This window comes from Echeneis naucrates, chromosome 19 (genome assembly GCF_900963305.1).
Source record: "Echeneis naucrates chromosome 19, fEcheNa1.1, whole genome shotgun sequence".
In the NCBI taxonomy this organism is placed as follows: domain Eukaryota; kingdom Metazoa; phylum Chordata; class Actinopteri; order Carangiformes; family Echeneidae; genus Echeneis; species Echeneis naucrates.
The window spans coordinates 17,286,375-17,301,736 of record NC_042529.1 but is presented as its reverse complement, the minus strand read 5'-3'; the positions used below and the strand labels follow the sequence as shown (position 1 = coordinate 17,301,736).

The following is a 15,362-nucleotide window of genomic DNA, read 5'->3' as shown; positions in this document are numbered from 1 at the left end:
CTGAGTTTCTTTTTTTGTTGCTGTTGCTCCATCGGGTCTCCTGGTGAAGCTCTGCTCTTCATAACTTCCCAAGATCTCCACAACTTAACGACTCCATAAAATTTCATTTTGACTACTTTGATTTGGGGGTCAACCAATGGGCGTGGTCTGGTTATCTGCGTGAATTTGGTCCAATCGAATTTCTGCCTCTAGCTTCAGGGCATAATGAGGGCGGTGTTTGGATTTGAAGCCATGCTTTTCATTCACCCAAGTTTAAAGTCACATATAAAACAAAGAAATGTATCGTTTTGATAAGTATGGTTTATCTCTATTCGCTATGGTTAATTCAGTGGACATGGGTTATCTTCTCCACTGTAAAAACACAGTAAAATTAAATGGTAATTATTTACTCACAACATCACAGAACACACAAACAAATGAACCAAGAAAAGAACATTTTCATGCATGTCTTGACTGGCTGTGGAAAATCAGAATTGCATGATTACAGACTGTGTATGAAGTTTCTTTTTCTTTTACAGAACAGTTATAAGCAATAACCAAGGACATAGATTACGGTGCTCAGGCAATACGACATTGCTTCCAGTTGTGCACCATTCAGTGGCTCTGTGGTTGCATGATTGGAATAGCTCATTGTCCGGTGTAAATTGTCTCTGCCTGTGAAGTTTCTCTAAAAAAAGACATTAAATGATTTACATTGTTTCGTTTTTTCACTGTATTTCCCACAGATCAATTCTAGTGTATGGTTTAGTCAGTGCCACACAATAAAATGAGGAGCTGTAGTCGGACAGCTACACCTGACCTCCTGCTCTGCATGGCACTTGCTCTTGCTCTCTAACCCTAACCCTATCACTGGCAAGAGTCAATGTCAATTTTGTCAATTAAAACGCTAAACCTCTGCTCTTTAGTTATTATGCTGTCCAGTATTTTCTTCCTCTTTTTGTTGGCGTTGTGATTTATCATGTTTTTGCAGTATATCTGGAATGAAGAGTGATACCCATGTCAAGGCCATTTTCTTGTTGGAGCACCCCAAGTTCCTGGTAGTCTGTATATGGCCTGTTGTTCTTTGCCGTGAAATATGTAGTTCGAAACAGTGGAGCTGTCTTCGCTACTCCCCCTGCCACTTGTTTTTGTATGGAAACATCTATTGTGTTTTTGTGTTCACTATGTTTTCTGCTGCTTTGTGGCTCTTTGATGTCACGTTTGTATATTTTGCTTCACAAGCTGATATTGGTAATCACCAATGCGTCATCTTATGCGAACCAAAACGACCTTAAAAAAAGTATTGCTCTTTGGACTTACTTTGTATTTGAGGCCCTTTGTTTGCATCTGTAGGAGGTGAGACCCTGCAGGGCGATTCAGAAATCACCTAATGCCCATTTTAGCAATACATTCTCCATCATTGTGTATTGCACCACTGTCTGTCCTTTTACCCCCCTGCTGTGGCTTTTGAAATATACTGTGTAATTACAAACTTTTTCTAATTTTATTATGTGTGCTTTTAATTTTAACATTCAGCAGTTGCTTAAGATTTAACACAATTCTTATCGATATCGGTATCGATATTGATAACTTTATCGATAACTTTTAGTGACTGTTATTCTTGTAAATTCTACACCACTGATGATTTTGCAATACATGTGTGCAGTTCTCAGGCTTTAACTGCAATTTTTTTTCAATAAGCAATTAATAAAAATGCATAATCAATTTAAAACAAAAACGCACCATATACTGAACTGTGTACAATACCCATACTCAGCTCATCAGAACCGATAACATATTTCTTTGTGTGTATTTGCATTTACATTGCTGACAGCTGTGGTGAAGTAACAAAAAGTACTTGTTAAAAATAATGAGATTGAAAAACCATTTCAGTGTTTGTATGTCATTTTCCTTTCTATATATTGCACATGTGCCCTTTTCTTTGATTTGAGAAGAATGTGAAATTAATGGAGAACAGTACTTAGAACTGAAGATTATCCTATGTGCAGTCTCATAATGTCCTCTTGTGGCCTACTGAGTTAGTATTTCACACTGCAGTACGATGAGTGTTTGCTTTGTGTCTAACAACTGATTTCTATTTACCTTACTTCTTTCAGAATTCTGACAATGCTTCTGAGACGACCCCTGTAAGCCTTGACACCCAATGCTGAGGTGAATATATTTCCCATATACCTAGAAATGTCACCTAATCAGGAACCCAGGTCACTTTATTATTAACTTTATCAATAACTTTTAGTGACTGTTATTCTTGTAAATTCTACACCACTGATGATTTTGCAATACATGTGTGCAGTTCTCAGGCTTTAACTGCAATTTTTTTTTCAATAAGCAATTAATAAAAATGCATAATCAATTTAAAACAAAAACGCACCATATACTGAACTGTGTACAATACCCATACTCAGCTCATCAGAACCGATAACATATTTCTTTGTGTGTATTTGCATTTACATTGCTGACAGCTGTGGTGAAGTAACAAAAAGTACTTGTTAAAAATAATGAGATTGAAAAACCATTTCAGTGTTTGTATGTCATTTTCCTTTCTATATATTGCACATGTGCCCTTTTCTTTGATTTGAGAAGAATGTGAAATTAATGGAGAACAGTACTTAGAACTGAAGATTATCCTATGTGCAGTCTCATAATGTCCTCTTGTGGCCTACTGAGTTAGTATTTCACACTGCAGTACGATGAGTGTTTGCTTTGTGTCTAACAACTGATTTCTATTTACCTTACTTCTTTCAGAATTCTGACAATGCTTCTGAGACGACCCCTGTAAGCCTTGACACCCAATGCTGAGGTGAATATATTTCCCATATACCTAGAAATGTCACCTAATCAGGAACCCAGGTCACTGAGCTCTCAAGTGGAAGAGGCCTGCATTGCCTCTTGCTGTCCAAGATGGTCCTCCAGTCATCCGACCAAGAAAGGAGTCTTCTCTGGAAGGGACTGATGGGAAGATGTTTGTTGTGGCAGGCAGTGAACAAGATGTGCTCCCATGATGGTTTGGGCTCCACGCCTGATCAGGGCACATGTTAAGTACACACATTTTAACTTACATCCACACATATTAATCTGTGTATGCCACTGCTTTCATAAGTCAAGGAGATCACCACAAACACACATTTATGTAAATAATTGTCTTGGTTTTGCATCTTTCAATGTCTATTTTCCACTTCCTCCTTGTGGGGAGCACATCTTGTGCCTCAGATCTTGTCTGTTCAAAGCACTTAGACAATCCTTGATGTCTTTCCAGATCACATTCTATATTCATTTTTACAATCCATAATGTGGATACATACACATATATATATATATATATATATATATATATATATTGCACAGACACCACAATGTAGAAAATTCTTACCTTGAATGTCAGGCTTGTCATCTATGAGGATGTCTCCAGAGATTAATGTTTTGTCTCTGGTCAGGATGACCTTCTCCAGAAAGTCATTGCCCAAATGCTTCTCTACCCAAGCATACTGGACAGGGGGCACGGGCACGCGCGCACACACACACACACACACACACACACACACACACACACACACACACACACACACACGATTACATTTCATTATAAAAATGAAATAGAATACAAATTTCTACGTTTATTATCAGAATCACATCAATTCAAATTAATTTATATAGAGCAAAATAATAAAGTTACATCAAGGCACTTTACACATTGAGCAAGTCTACACCAATTTTTTTATGGAATTGTTAAAGAGACCTAACATATGCTTCCAAGAGCAGCACTTGGTGACAGTGGCAAGAAAAGCTATCTTTAAGAGGCAGGAACGTTGGGCAGAACCAGGCTCAGGGAGGGAGCCATCTGAGGGGGGGTGGGGGTAGAGGGAACCAGAGGAGGAGGAAGAGAGATGATGCCAAAGAAAATGCAAATAAAACATACAGTGATTACAAAAAGCCTACCTTCTCATATGGGCAGTGTTTGTAGTAATTTATAGGGCTGGTACAAATAAAGACATCTGTGCTGCAAGAAGACATTTTTGAAACATTATAAATCAAAAGGTTTTTAAATTATTAGTACTTACCTACAAAGAATGAAATACAATATGAAATACATACAATTATATACTAGACATTGAACATGTGCTTCATTAAATTAGCAGCAAATGTTCAGCAAACAGCAGAGATGTAGCATAATAACTGCATCTTTGGAACATACTTATCCATCTTGGCCATGTCTTTGACTGCCTCCACTCCTCCTGGCAGGGGCTCCAGCTCAATAAAGAAGTCTTTGGACTCCCATATACTGATGGCTTTTTTCTGGAGTTTAAGCACACACATGCAGCTTGTCACTTACTTGGGTCCACTGATCTTTGCTATACATTTTGAGAGTGCTTCCACAGTGAAATGTGGGGATAAAATGCATCAATACATTTTTCTTTTTTTTTTTTAGAGATTTTCATTGATTCACTACTGTTCTAACACAATATTTGAATTTTCATAAAAATCAGCACTGTATCTAGTCTTGAAAAACGCTCAGTGAGTGAGGAACAAACTCCAGATGCAAAGGACACAAGTGGTTATTAAATCTATGTCTGCATAGGCTGAGTTTCTGCCCACTTGTGCACTGAATCATATTAAACAACAAAATATGTATTTGTTGCATATACACTGTTCCAATCAATGAATCACAAGTACATAGGTCTTGGAGAATGTTTCTGTCTCAGACAAACAATATTTCCGCTACTTTACAGTAGCTAGATATAAACACAGGACACTTACACACAGGTCACTCCTCAGCTGTCCATACTGCGATGACACTAAAAAGCCTCTCCTTTCATCCAGAGTAATGCATGGCTCTTCCGGGTACCTGATTCGGTATTTCTTCAAGAACCCCCCCTCAAAGTCCGCCAAGACTCCGTCCATGTCAACTAAAACCCGCAGTCTGTTACCGGAATTAGAGAAAGACGAAACATCGTAGCAAGTTCTCTTCATCGTATCAAGAAACACAGATCTTCCTCCTTCTAACAGGCGTGTAGCGCCTGACAGGAACATAGCTGTTACCTCGGTGCCTGCTACGGCACCGGCAACCGTTCCTATTGTTGATCCGGTCCAAGAATGAAGTGTAAACTGAAGAAGTGCAAATATTTCCAGATACTGTGAAAAGCTGTTGTTTTAAACAATGTCTCTTGTTTGTGCTCTGTTTCGTTCTAGCTGCTGGTTTAACTTTATTGAATGGCTCGTTGTCAGTCAGCTGCAGCTTAGCTAACAGTCGGTAGCCAATGTTAGCTGGTAGGCTAGCTGTACAGCAGCGGTAAGTCGAATGTAATATGTTTACAATTAACTGTAAGTTGTTTGTTCCGTTTGTTTTTAACTGGCCACAACTCCCCACTGCATCTCTGTCAGTATTTAATTCTACAACGGAGAAGATCAACCAGTCCCGTTGCAAGCCAGGGAGAAAGGCTCAGCAGCGGGAACAACAATGGTACAGCCACTGTTGCGACTGCCTCAGTATGGAAAGTCGCGATTGGCTGTCCTAAAAGTCGCTGGATGACGTCATTGCCTTATTTGCATAGTGTATTTGGTTCATTTTATTTGTGCTATTTGTTTGTTTAATTATTTCTCAAACGTCTTAAAAACGACTATTCTTACTAATGTATTTTTATACAACTATTTCTTTTTTCAAAGTTTATAGCTTTATACAATAATGTATCATGGACCGCTGGCCCGCGACACTTTCATATTAGTAAATCCGCCGTGAAAGAAGTTCGGTCAGACTTGTAGCGTGTTTCACAGCTTCTGAGATGGATACACACGAGCAGAAACGTGAATGGATCCAATAAACAACTTAAATCAACTGAGAGCTCAGTTCAGCAGAGGGAGCTGGATGTCCAGTCTGCATGTTGTGTTTAAGGTTGAGGAGAGACGGACCCTACACACACGCGAAGATACTCACGGAAGAGTGATTATCTCCTAATCTGACTACAGCCAGGGGCTGCCCAAAGTTTTAGTGCTTTGGGCCGGGGGCGGGGCCCATGGCTCCAGCTGCTGCTCATTGAGAAGAATTATGTAAGAACGTCTTCAACAGTCGCCAAAAATCGCCAATTAGAACTGGAAATATCTCTAGATTTGTCGCTGGAGGGGCTCAATGGGTAAACTCGCTAAATATAGCGACAAAACCGCAAATTAGCTCTAGTTTTATTCGCAGCAAAGATGCAATTAATATGATAACTCACTCCTCTACTGCCGTTTGTGTGGTTTAATGTACAGTCATGCTTTATTGTTTTAGTAAATCACAGGCTACAGAAAGAAATAGTTACAAGTACACAGGTAGTAGTTACATCCAGGGCATGTTAAGCATCACTTGTAAATCCTATCAGGATAAGGGTATTTCCTAAAATTACTGATTTGACTGGAGCATTGAATCAAGCATCAACATACTGCATTTTACATTGACGTACACTGACATTACATTTCCGGCTCAATTAACTATATATAATATGCAAGCGTGGTATAAGGAACATCTGTGTTAAGATCGAACCCTCACCAATTAGTGCAAGTACAGTTCTAAAAAAAAAAAATAAAATAGAGGGGTTGTCGAAGGCGTATACCCCTCAAGACTGAAACGTCTGAGGTATAAAGCTTGTGTTTGAAAAATATTATATGTAACCAATTTTTTAGGTTTTCGGAATTATCGGAATTATCCGTGTTATTCTGTAACAAATAAATTAAGAGCAATACGTATACACATATATAAAACTGCACCGAAGACGTGAATTATGGGTTCTATTCTATAAAGAATTGGTTTAACTGCTCGATATGTAAAGAACCTTGACGTAACTCTGTAATGATGATCTCGATTTTTTTAAGAGTTCCGGAAACCTTTGACATACAGTTTACATTCGTCGGATGTCTTAAATTCAGATAGATGAGATATCTTAAGTCTCATCACATCTTTGTTCGAAACACAATCAATTGTACGCCGCTTCCTGCGTTTCTGTTTGTGAAGAGGAGAACTGACCGTGCAATCTATAATAAAAAAAAAAGTTGACCCCTTAACTCTTATAACTTAACTAAAATAAGTACAAAGGCTAACCTTTACAAATAAAAATACCATTATGACAATCGTGTTGTGAACACTATCGACAAATAACGTACGTGGCACTTTAAGAATCCACTGTCAGTTCATAAATATCGTGCAGTCAGGGCTGCTTTTATGGTCTCGCGATAGTTTCACATTAGTGGCGCCTGTGTGGCCCCCTATCTCAGTCCGGACAGAGTTGTTTCTGACGTTTGAATGAAAAACAGTGCAAATTACCTCCACTTTGGACCCGGGAAATAATGGCTTCAGCCTTGGAGCAATTTGTGAACAATGTGCGGCAACTGTCCGCTCAAGGTAGGCTATCTAAAATCATTCGAGTGGGGAGTATTAGCTGTTTAGCTAGCATACGCTATTCAATGCCTTGCCGATAGCTTGGCAGCCAAACTGGTGAGCTCTCTTTTTGCTTTATCATGTAAACACGCCGCCAAAATTACTTTCTCTGCCTGTGAGAGTCCCGTAAAGTATAGCCAGAAATGCGTCAGTGCATAATGATTTAATGGATACCTAATGAACTGGAAAGCTTTTCAAACAAAATGTCAAAAGCATACTTTTTGTTTTTGATCTAGAAAATAATTTCTCAGGCTACCTACCGGCTGTCCCGCCCCTGGTCCACACGATTGGCTGGCAAACTGAATTGGCAAATATTATTGGTCTAAAGTCACCTGTCAATCCCCTTTGCGTTACCGCTGTTGCAAGGCCTTTACAGGACGCTTGAGCGGCCGATTTATATAGAAGCATTCGGCTGCTTAACGATGTTCATAAACAAATTCCCACTTCAGTTTGTTATGTAAATGGTTAAAATATTGGCGAAAAACCCCAAAACATTTGCCTACCCAAAACGATACATAAAATGCCTTAGTATACTTCGAAAGAATGGAATGCCTTCCACTCCTTTTATGCATTTTATTACTTTACTTAAATGTTTGTGTTTAGTAATTTTGGTAATCATTGCAGTTACCAATTTTTCTGTCTTGAAAAATACCACAGTATAAGCCAGTGTTGTAGAAATTTAGCATGCATCAATGAAAAATACAGCAGGGTTACTTCTGTTATTTCTGAAATTTTGTTTTTCAAGGTTTTCATTCTGGTGTGAACTTATATAAATATTTTGAGATATGCCTCTTGTGATCAAATGAGCTTGGGAAAGCTTCAAAGAGATTTAATTGCTTTTTTCCTGTCCTCCACCCCATTGCCCCATTCTGCCCCTAGGCCAAATGACTCAGCTGTGTGAGTTGATCAATAAGAGTGGGGAGCTGCTGGCTAAAAATCTGTCCCACCTGGACACGGTGCTGGGGGCCTTGGACATCCAGGAGCACTCACTTGGTGTTCTGGCTGTGCTGTAAGTAGCTTGCTTCCCTGATTTGCCACCAACACTGCGGTTTTCTCAAGTCAAGTACTCTTTATTAGTCTCTTATGGAATTCACTTAAGTTGATGTGTTAGTTTATGTCTTAGCCTGGGCTTTCTGTACACACCTCTACTTTTCACTATTCTCATTTCTCTGACACACAAGTTGGTATCTTATTTCAAAGAATTTTCTTCATTTAAACAGAATGATTGCAGTACAGATTAAATGATGATGATGATGATAATAATAATAATAATAATAATAATAATAAAAATAAATGTAGTTTGCATGCTATTCAACAGGGGACATTTTCCTTTTTTAATGTTCTCTGTATTGTGATATCTTATTATTTATTTAACAATATAACCTGATGTCTGTAACCCAGAAAATTTGATTTGGTGATGAAACAGTTAAAGGGTACCTGTTGCATGTACGTCTAATAATGAATTATGAAACAGCTGAACACTTAAGATGTCAAATCAAATCAGATTTATTTGTATAGCGCCAAATCATAACAAAGTTACATCAAGGCACTTCACATATAGAGCAGGTCTAGACCAAACTCTTTATAAATTTATTTAAAGAGACCCAACAGATCCCCCAGTGAGCAAGCACTTGGCAACAGTGGCAAGGAAAAACTTCCTTTAAGAGGTAGAAACCTCGAGCAGAACCAGGCTCAGGGGGGGCAGCCATCTGCCTCGACCGAAGATGTGAAAATAGTTTTATCCTGTTGTGTACACTGTGAAGAAATAACTTTGCTGCATTTAGTATTTACAGTTTATTTTGCAATTTAATCCAAAACCATAATACTTCAAGGTTTTCACCGAAGCTGTTCTGTGGCTAGGATTTAACAGAGGCATGTACAGTTTATTACCTGGAGAAACACAACATGCGGACATTACTTAAAAAAAAAAAAAAAAGGTATTCTACATTTATGAAAGTTTTATTTATTTTTCTGATATCCAACAATTTGTTCAGGTTTGTGAAGTTCTCCATGCCAAACATCCCTGACTTTGAGACGCTCTTCTCCCAAGTCCAACTCTTCATCAGTACCTGCAATGGGGAGCACATTAGATATGCAACAGACACTTGTAAGTCTCAAGTAACAAAATGTTCTTTTTCTCCTTATAGTTGTTTTATGTGCACAGATCTCAGTTATTTTAGAACAACTTTCGACTCTGAAAATAATCTGCAGAATAAATGCATTTGCATGTGAAAAGGGAGCATTATTCATTTTAATACAGTGAATAAGAGAATATTAGTCACTGTGCACTCTCAAGCACTATAAAAAGCTGTTTTCAATATCAACTACAAATAAGTATACATTGCATTGTGTTGCAAAGTTTATGGTTTATGGCAAGTTAATGAGGATGTGGAAGGCTGTATGTGTGCTTAATTAGTGTAGGCAAATTTATTTATATAGCGCATTTCATACACAAAGGCAGTTCAATGTGCTTTACTTACATATAGAGAACATACAGAGAAAATTATTGTGCATAATGTAATTATAGTGAGTTGGTGGTCTGTAATCATATCGTTACGTTTAACCCACCTTCTATTTCTGCAAATTACCTCATTAGATAACTAACCCTCAAAAAGTTTTCACTTGACCCTGCTCAAGCGGAGAAATATTGACCTACTGAAATAATGGGTTTTAAGTTGGAATTCTTATCACTGAACATTCTCGTTGATCCAAATTGGTTTGCTTTATGGGCAGGCCTTCCCCAGAAATGGCACTGTCTGTGACAAAAGCCCTAAGGACTGAGGACTAAGAGCTGCATATCAATCATAAGTCCCTATTTTGCTTGACCTCTGAGCAGCCTTTGAAACAGTGAACCTCTGCATCCTGCTATCTATATTCTACAACATTTGACAAAGCCCTCTCTTTGTTGAGTTGCTGCCTACACACTGGGTATTCCTTCACTTCTCCATTATGTCAATGCAAAGGCAAATTTCTTTAGTCCACCTCCTCCCTACTGAAAAACCCTGACTTGGTTCAGGCCCCCTCCTATTTGCAATATAGACTCCCACCTAGGGTACTGTTATGCGATTGTATGTCCATTTTAGAACATGCTTTGCTCGATACATATCCGGAAAAATCATTCTATTTCTGACTTAGCATTCCGGGGTATTCATTCAGGGTATTCTCATCTGTGGCTCTCACATAGTGTAAAAAGCTTCTGAATCCTATCAAAACAGGGGAAATCCTCTCAGTCCTCAAGAAACGTCTTGAAACTCAACTCTTTTGAGAGCACCTCCTCTCAATAAAACCCCAGCATTCCTAAATAGCACTTAATGTGTTTTTTTGTTGCACTTTCTTATATTATCTCTTGCAGTTAGTCAATGAATGTAGTTCTTAATACTTGCACCAAAATTTATATATTGTATATACTTCTGACAGATAAATGTAAATAGTGGCATTCTTACACTTAGAAATTGTAGAAAATGTTTTCATGGTATAGATGAGCAACTTTGTATTAGACAGATTGCATTTAATTATACGTTTAGTATGTCATCTAAATGTATAACCATCAGATAAAACTGCTTATCTGTCTATAACTGTTAATTTATTAACAGCCAACACTTTTCTTCCATTGTAGTTGCTGGTCTTTGCCACCAGCTGACAAACGCCCTTGTAGAGCGGAAACAGGTAAGACTGTTAATTCTGACTGAGGATTGAATGGAAGGTTTAACTTATATCTTGTGGGCTACTTATTAATGAATAATGCACATTTTTATCTCCTGATTCATGCAACTATCATGTTACCCAGTCATGTACCATTGTTCCAGAAGGACTGGTTTATGTATTTCAGAAACTGTTAATCGATCTTTCCCTATGACTATCTAAATATTTAAATGGATTGAATAGAGCAAGCCTAAACCTGGGATGTCTCAACTAAGCTAAAGCTGAATAACTCATTATCCCTTTTGCAGCCATTACGGGGTGTCGTTGTCCTAAAACAGGCAATAGACAAAATGCAGATGAACACAAACCAACTTACCTCAGTTCATGCAGACCTGTGTCAGGTGAGTCAATGACCCTGCTGCATCATTGCCATGTCTGTAATCACAAAATGGTTTAACTTTTTTTTTTTTTTTGTAGACATTTAATCAAACAATTTAAATGCTATCTCACAGTACTATTAATTAACTTCATCCCTCATAGTTTAACCATATCCAGTGTCACAGATACCAGTCTGATTACATATCTTTCTCCCTACAGCTGTGCTTGTTAGCAAAGTGCTTCAAGCCTGTCCTGCCCTTCTTGGAGCTGGACATGATGGACATCTGTAAGGAGAATGGAGCCTATGACGCAAAGCACTTTTTATGTTACTACTACTACGGTGGCATGATCTACACAGGCCTCAAAAACTTCGAAAGAGCACTGTATTTTTATGAGCAGGTACTTTCTTAATTGATATTGGGTCTGATTTAGTTTAGTTTTATGGATGACTGTGATGTTAAGAAATGGCAATTTTAAAAATGTGTCCTTGGAATTTGTCACTTCTATGCATGTGTATTGCTTGAAGAGAGAGTCCCTCTCTTTACTTCTCTCGGTCCTTGGAAAATTATCAAGTTTCTCATTTTCTTCTGTCAGGCAATAACCACTCCAGCCATGGCAGTGAGCCATATAATGCTGGAAGCCTATAAGAAATACATCCTGGTATCACTCATTCTCCATGGCAAAGTGCAGCAGCTTCCCAAATACACTTCACAGATTGTAGGGAGGTTCATCAAGGTAAGTGTGTGTGTGTGTGTGTGTGTGTGTGTGTGTGTGTGTGTGTGTGTGTGTGTGTGTGTGTGTGTGTGTGTGTGTGTGTGTGTGTGTGTGTGTGTGTGTGTGTGTGTGTGTGTGTGTGTGTGTGTGTGTGTGTGTGTGTGTGTGTGTGTGTGTGTGTACTTGTGAAAGCCTCTTATGACCTACGTATGCATGCAGCTCAACTTTTATTCTTTTTGTATTTTTCTTCTTTTCTTTGTATCTGTTACTAACATTAGCCCCTGAGTAATGCATACCATGAGTTAGCTCAGGTTTATACCACCAACAACCCAGCCGAGCTGCGAAGCCTGGTCAACAAACACAATGAGACCTTTTCACGAGACAACAATATCGGCCTGGTCAAGCAGTGCCTCTCCTCCCTCTACAAGAAGAATATCCAGAGGTTAACAAAGGTCTGTGTCTACATGTATGTTTGTTATATGAGCATTGGCCTTTGACTTGCATATTTACACACACATTATCTTCATGAGAAAATATATATATATTAGCAAAGTTATTCTCTCACTAAGGCATGGAATCAATGAGTTGCAGCTATAATAGATTGACTTTAGTTAACCAAATGCAGCACATCATTATGTATTGTATGTTTCACAGGGGTAGTGTTTCTTCTGTTCTAATTCTGTTTAAATACACATCTCTGCAGACCTTCCTGACACTGTCTCTGCAAGACATGGCGAGTCGAGTTCAGCTGTCAGGCCCACAGGAAGCAGAGAAATATGTCTTGCACATGGTGAGTTGGTCTTGAGGGGCGAAAGCAATAAAAAGTCAGCCAGTTGCATCGAAATATCTGTACAGTAGCCCTATATGTATTTTACATACGTATAACTAGTGCAATGTTTCGCTCCCTTAAATAGTAAACTGAGGGATAGCAGAAAGAAGGTCCGTTGGATATGTAATACAAGTCCCCACCTCAACCTCTGAAGGGAATATTGCCTAATTCCACTGTCATTAGCTTCATATCTAAAGATGGCTTTGATGTTTTTACCTTTATATCTTGTTTCATGTATTTATTGTACGAAACAATTTCCAGATAAATGTAATGGTTTTTAAATGTATCTTTCAGTCAGATTTCACTACTGCCCTTCTTGTTCTTTCTCTGTAGATTGAAGATGGTGAGATCTACGCTAGCATTAACCAAAAAGATGGTATGGTTTGCTTCCATGATAACCCTGAAAAATACAACAACCCAGCAATGCTCCACAAAATTGACCAAGAGGTGAAAATGTTTTTTTCATTTTTGTCTTCCAACACTTACCACTATCTTATATTGTAATGCCTTTGTCTTATTTTCGCTAACTACTTTTGAGGTGAAACTACTACTACTACTACTACATGACTTTTCCCATTTCAGATGTTGAAATGTATAGAGCTGGATGAGAAACTAAAGTCTATGGATCAAGAAATCACAGTAAACCCACAGTTTGTGCAGAAGGTGAGACAATATTTAACATCCATATAATATTTCCAATTTTGTATGGGCGGGATTTGGGAGTGATCCAAATGTGAATGCTGTCTTTTTTTTATTTATCAGTGTCCAATTTATATTTTTGCAGTTTATTGTACAAGGATGTATCCATATTTGGTAGTGTGATTAATGAAATCACTATATGTGGGTAAATCATTTGAGGGAATTTCAATGAATAAAAGCTATACATTGCAGTACATACAAAAAAAAAACAAAAAAAACAAAAAACATGTAATTTAAAAAAAAAAAAGCATATTTTGGTAAGTAGATGTTACAAAAGCATTGCCACTTGGACAATCTAACAGCGGATAAAAGGCTATCAAGAATTAAAGAAAAGAAGTCTTCATTTAAAGGGATTTATTTATAGTTGTCAGTCTTTAAACAGGAAACATTTTCAATATGTGACTATATGTTCATTATGTGTTTTTTTTTTTTTTTTTTTTTTTTTTCTCCTCTCTCCCCTCCAGAGTATGGGATCACAGGAGGACGATGTTGGTAGCAAAACATCAAGTTATTCCTGAGGATCCTTTAAAATGGAGAGAACGCTGCTGCCACTCAACAGATTTCTCTAGGGGGAGTTGGATTTTTTTAAAGAGGAAAATAAACAAACATTCTATTCGATAAGGACATTGGTTAAGGAATATCTAGTTGTATGGATTGATGATAAATTTGGTTATTCTTTCTTCACAGTGTCTTGAAGATAATGAAAGATCCCTACAGAAAAGGAAAAAACATTACAATTTTGTGAGTGTTTTATTTATCAATGTTCAGGTTGGAGCTCCACTGCTACATTAACAGAAACCACATTAATAAAAACTGGACTTATTTGTTCCAAACGTATGTGTGAATAATCTCACGATTTGTTTTGGCTCTGGTGCATGATTGCTGTAACACAAGGGCATTATATGAGGCAAAACATCAATAGCTGAGGAATAAATCTGACACATTCTTCATTTGTAAAGACTGATGGTTTCCCTTTCACTGCTTTTGGTTGGAATGTAGATATCATTGATAGCGAATCTGTACACATATACATGCCCTTGACTAAACTTGGTGCAACTGAAGAGTAGTTCACAATCTGGTCTACTGTTTTTTGTTTTGTTTTTTTTTGTTTGTTTGTTTGTTTTTTTTCCTTTTTAGGTCGGTCCACTAGAGGTCGCTACAACATTGTACAGAAAACCGTTTTGCCCCTTGTTCAAACAAGGGGCGAAGTCAACCGATGAAACCAAACTTTCATGCTATTTGGGAGCTTGAGCTTTGACATTGTGGATCTGTTAATAATAAATTGTTTAAGAATATAGTTCTGGGCTTGATATTTTGTTAAAACATTCTTTATTTACGTTTGGAATGAATTCTTGTGTGGATTTAAAATTTTATTCACTCCCGATGTCACAGTGAAACTGTTGTACTGACATCGATGAAGACGTGTTTTACGACCAAGGGAAGTTTAAAACAGCAGTTCGCAGGAAACTGGTAGTAATCACGCATGCAAGCTCTGCTTCTTAGGCGCGGGACTAAATCGACGAGAAAAAGTTGGTAGCATAGACGTGAGCACATGCCAATTGTGCGTAGCTCGTGTCGCTCATTGGTCCACTTGTGTTTGAGGTGGGATTTGTTGATGGGACGTAAACTGCAGTTGAAATTCCAATGCTAACGAACTTCAACTAGCTTGCAAACATGTTAATTCAAAGAACTATA

At 37.9% G+C, this 15,362-nt stretch overlaps 2 protein-coding genes across 8 annotated transcripts; one reads left to right on the top strand and one right to left on the bottom strand.

The window, feature by feature from the left end:
• Positions 1-273: 273 nt before the first annotated feature.
• nt5m (5',3'-nucleotidase, mitochondrial) lies at positions 274-5,506 on the bottom strand. Of its 3 annotated transcripts, XM_029527690.1 has the most exons (6): positions 4,756-5,501; positions 4,193-4,293; positions 3,937-3,997; positions 3,371-3,485; positions 2,847-3,019; positions 274-2,197 (listed from the first exon to the last, which is right to left on the bottom strand). In XM_029527690.1, exons 1-6 carry the CDS (start codon positions 5,026-5,028, stop codon positions 2,186-2,188), a joined length of 735 nt encoding a protein of 244 aa, XP_029383550.1. In that variant the 5' UTR covers positions 5,029-5,501; the 3' UTR covers positions 274-2,185. The 3 variants fall into 3 exon arrangements, with proteins under 3 accessions (XP_029383550.1, XP_029383551.1, XP_029383549.1); XM_029527689.1 differs by having other exon boundaries at positions 275-3,019; positions 4,756-5,499; XM_029527691.1 differs by lacking the exon at positions 3,371-3,485 and having other exon boundaries at positions 274-3,011; positions 4,756-5,506.
• A 1,715-nt stretch (positions 5,507-7,221) lies between these two features.
• cops3 (COP9 signalosome subunit 3) lies at positions 7,222-14,968 on the top strand. 5 transcript variants are annotated; one of them, XR_003842223.1, is made up of 14 exons: positions 7,222-7,369; positions 8,285-8,414; positions 9,400-9,512; positions 11,022-11,071; positions 11,356-11,448; positions 11,645-11,824; positions 12,020-12,160; positions 12,418-12,591; positions 12,843-12,929; positions 13,302-13,415; positions 13,551-13,631; positions 14,132-14,237; positions 14,355-14,408; positions 14,805-14,968. XR_003842223.1 is itself a non-coding variant. In XM_029527444.1 (12 exons), the coding sequence occupies exons 1-12, from the start codon at positions 7,315-7,317 to the stop codon at positions 14,183-14,185; spliced, it is 1,272 nt and encodes a 423-aa protein (XP_029383304.1). In that variant the 5' UTR covers positions 7,222-7,314; the 3' UTR covers positions 14,186-14,625. The 5 variants fall into 5 exon arrangements, 2 of the variants coding, with proteins under 2 accessions (XP_029383304.1, XP_029383305.1); XR_003842221.1 differs by having other exon boundaries at positions 14,132-14,408; XR_003842222.1 differs by lacking the exon at positions 14,805-14,968 and having other exon boundaries at positions 14,355-14,625.
• Positions 14,969-15,362: the final 394 nt, after the last annotated feature.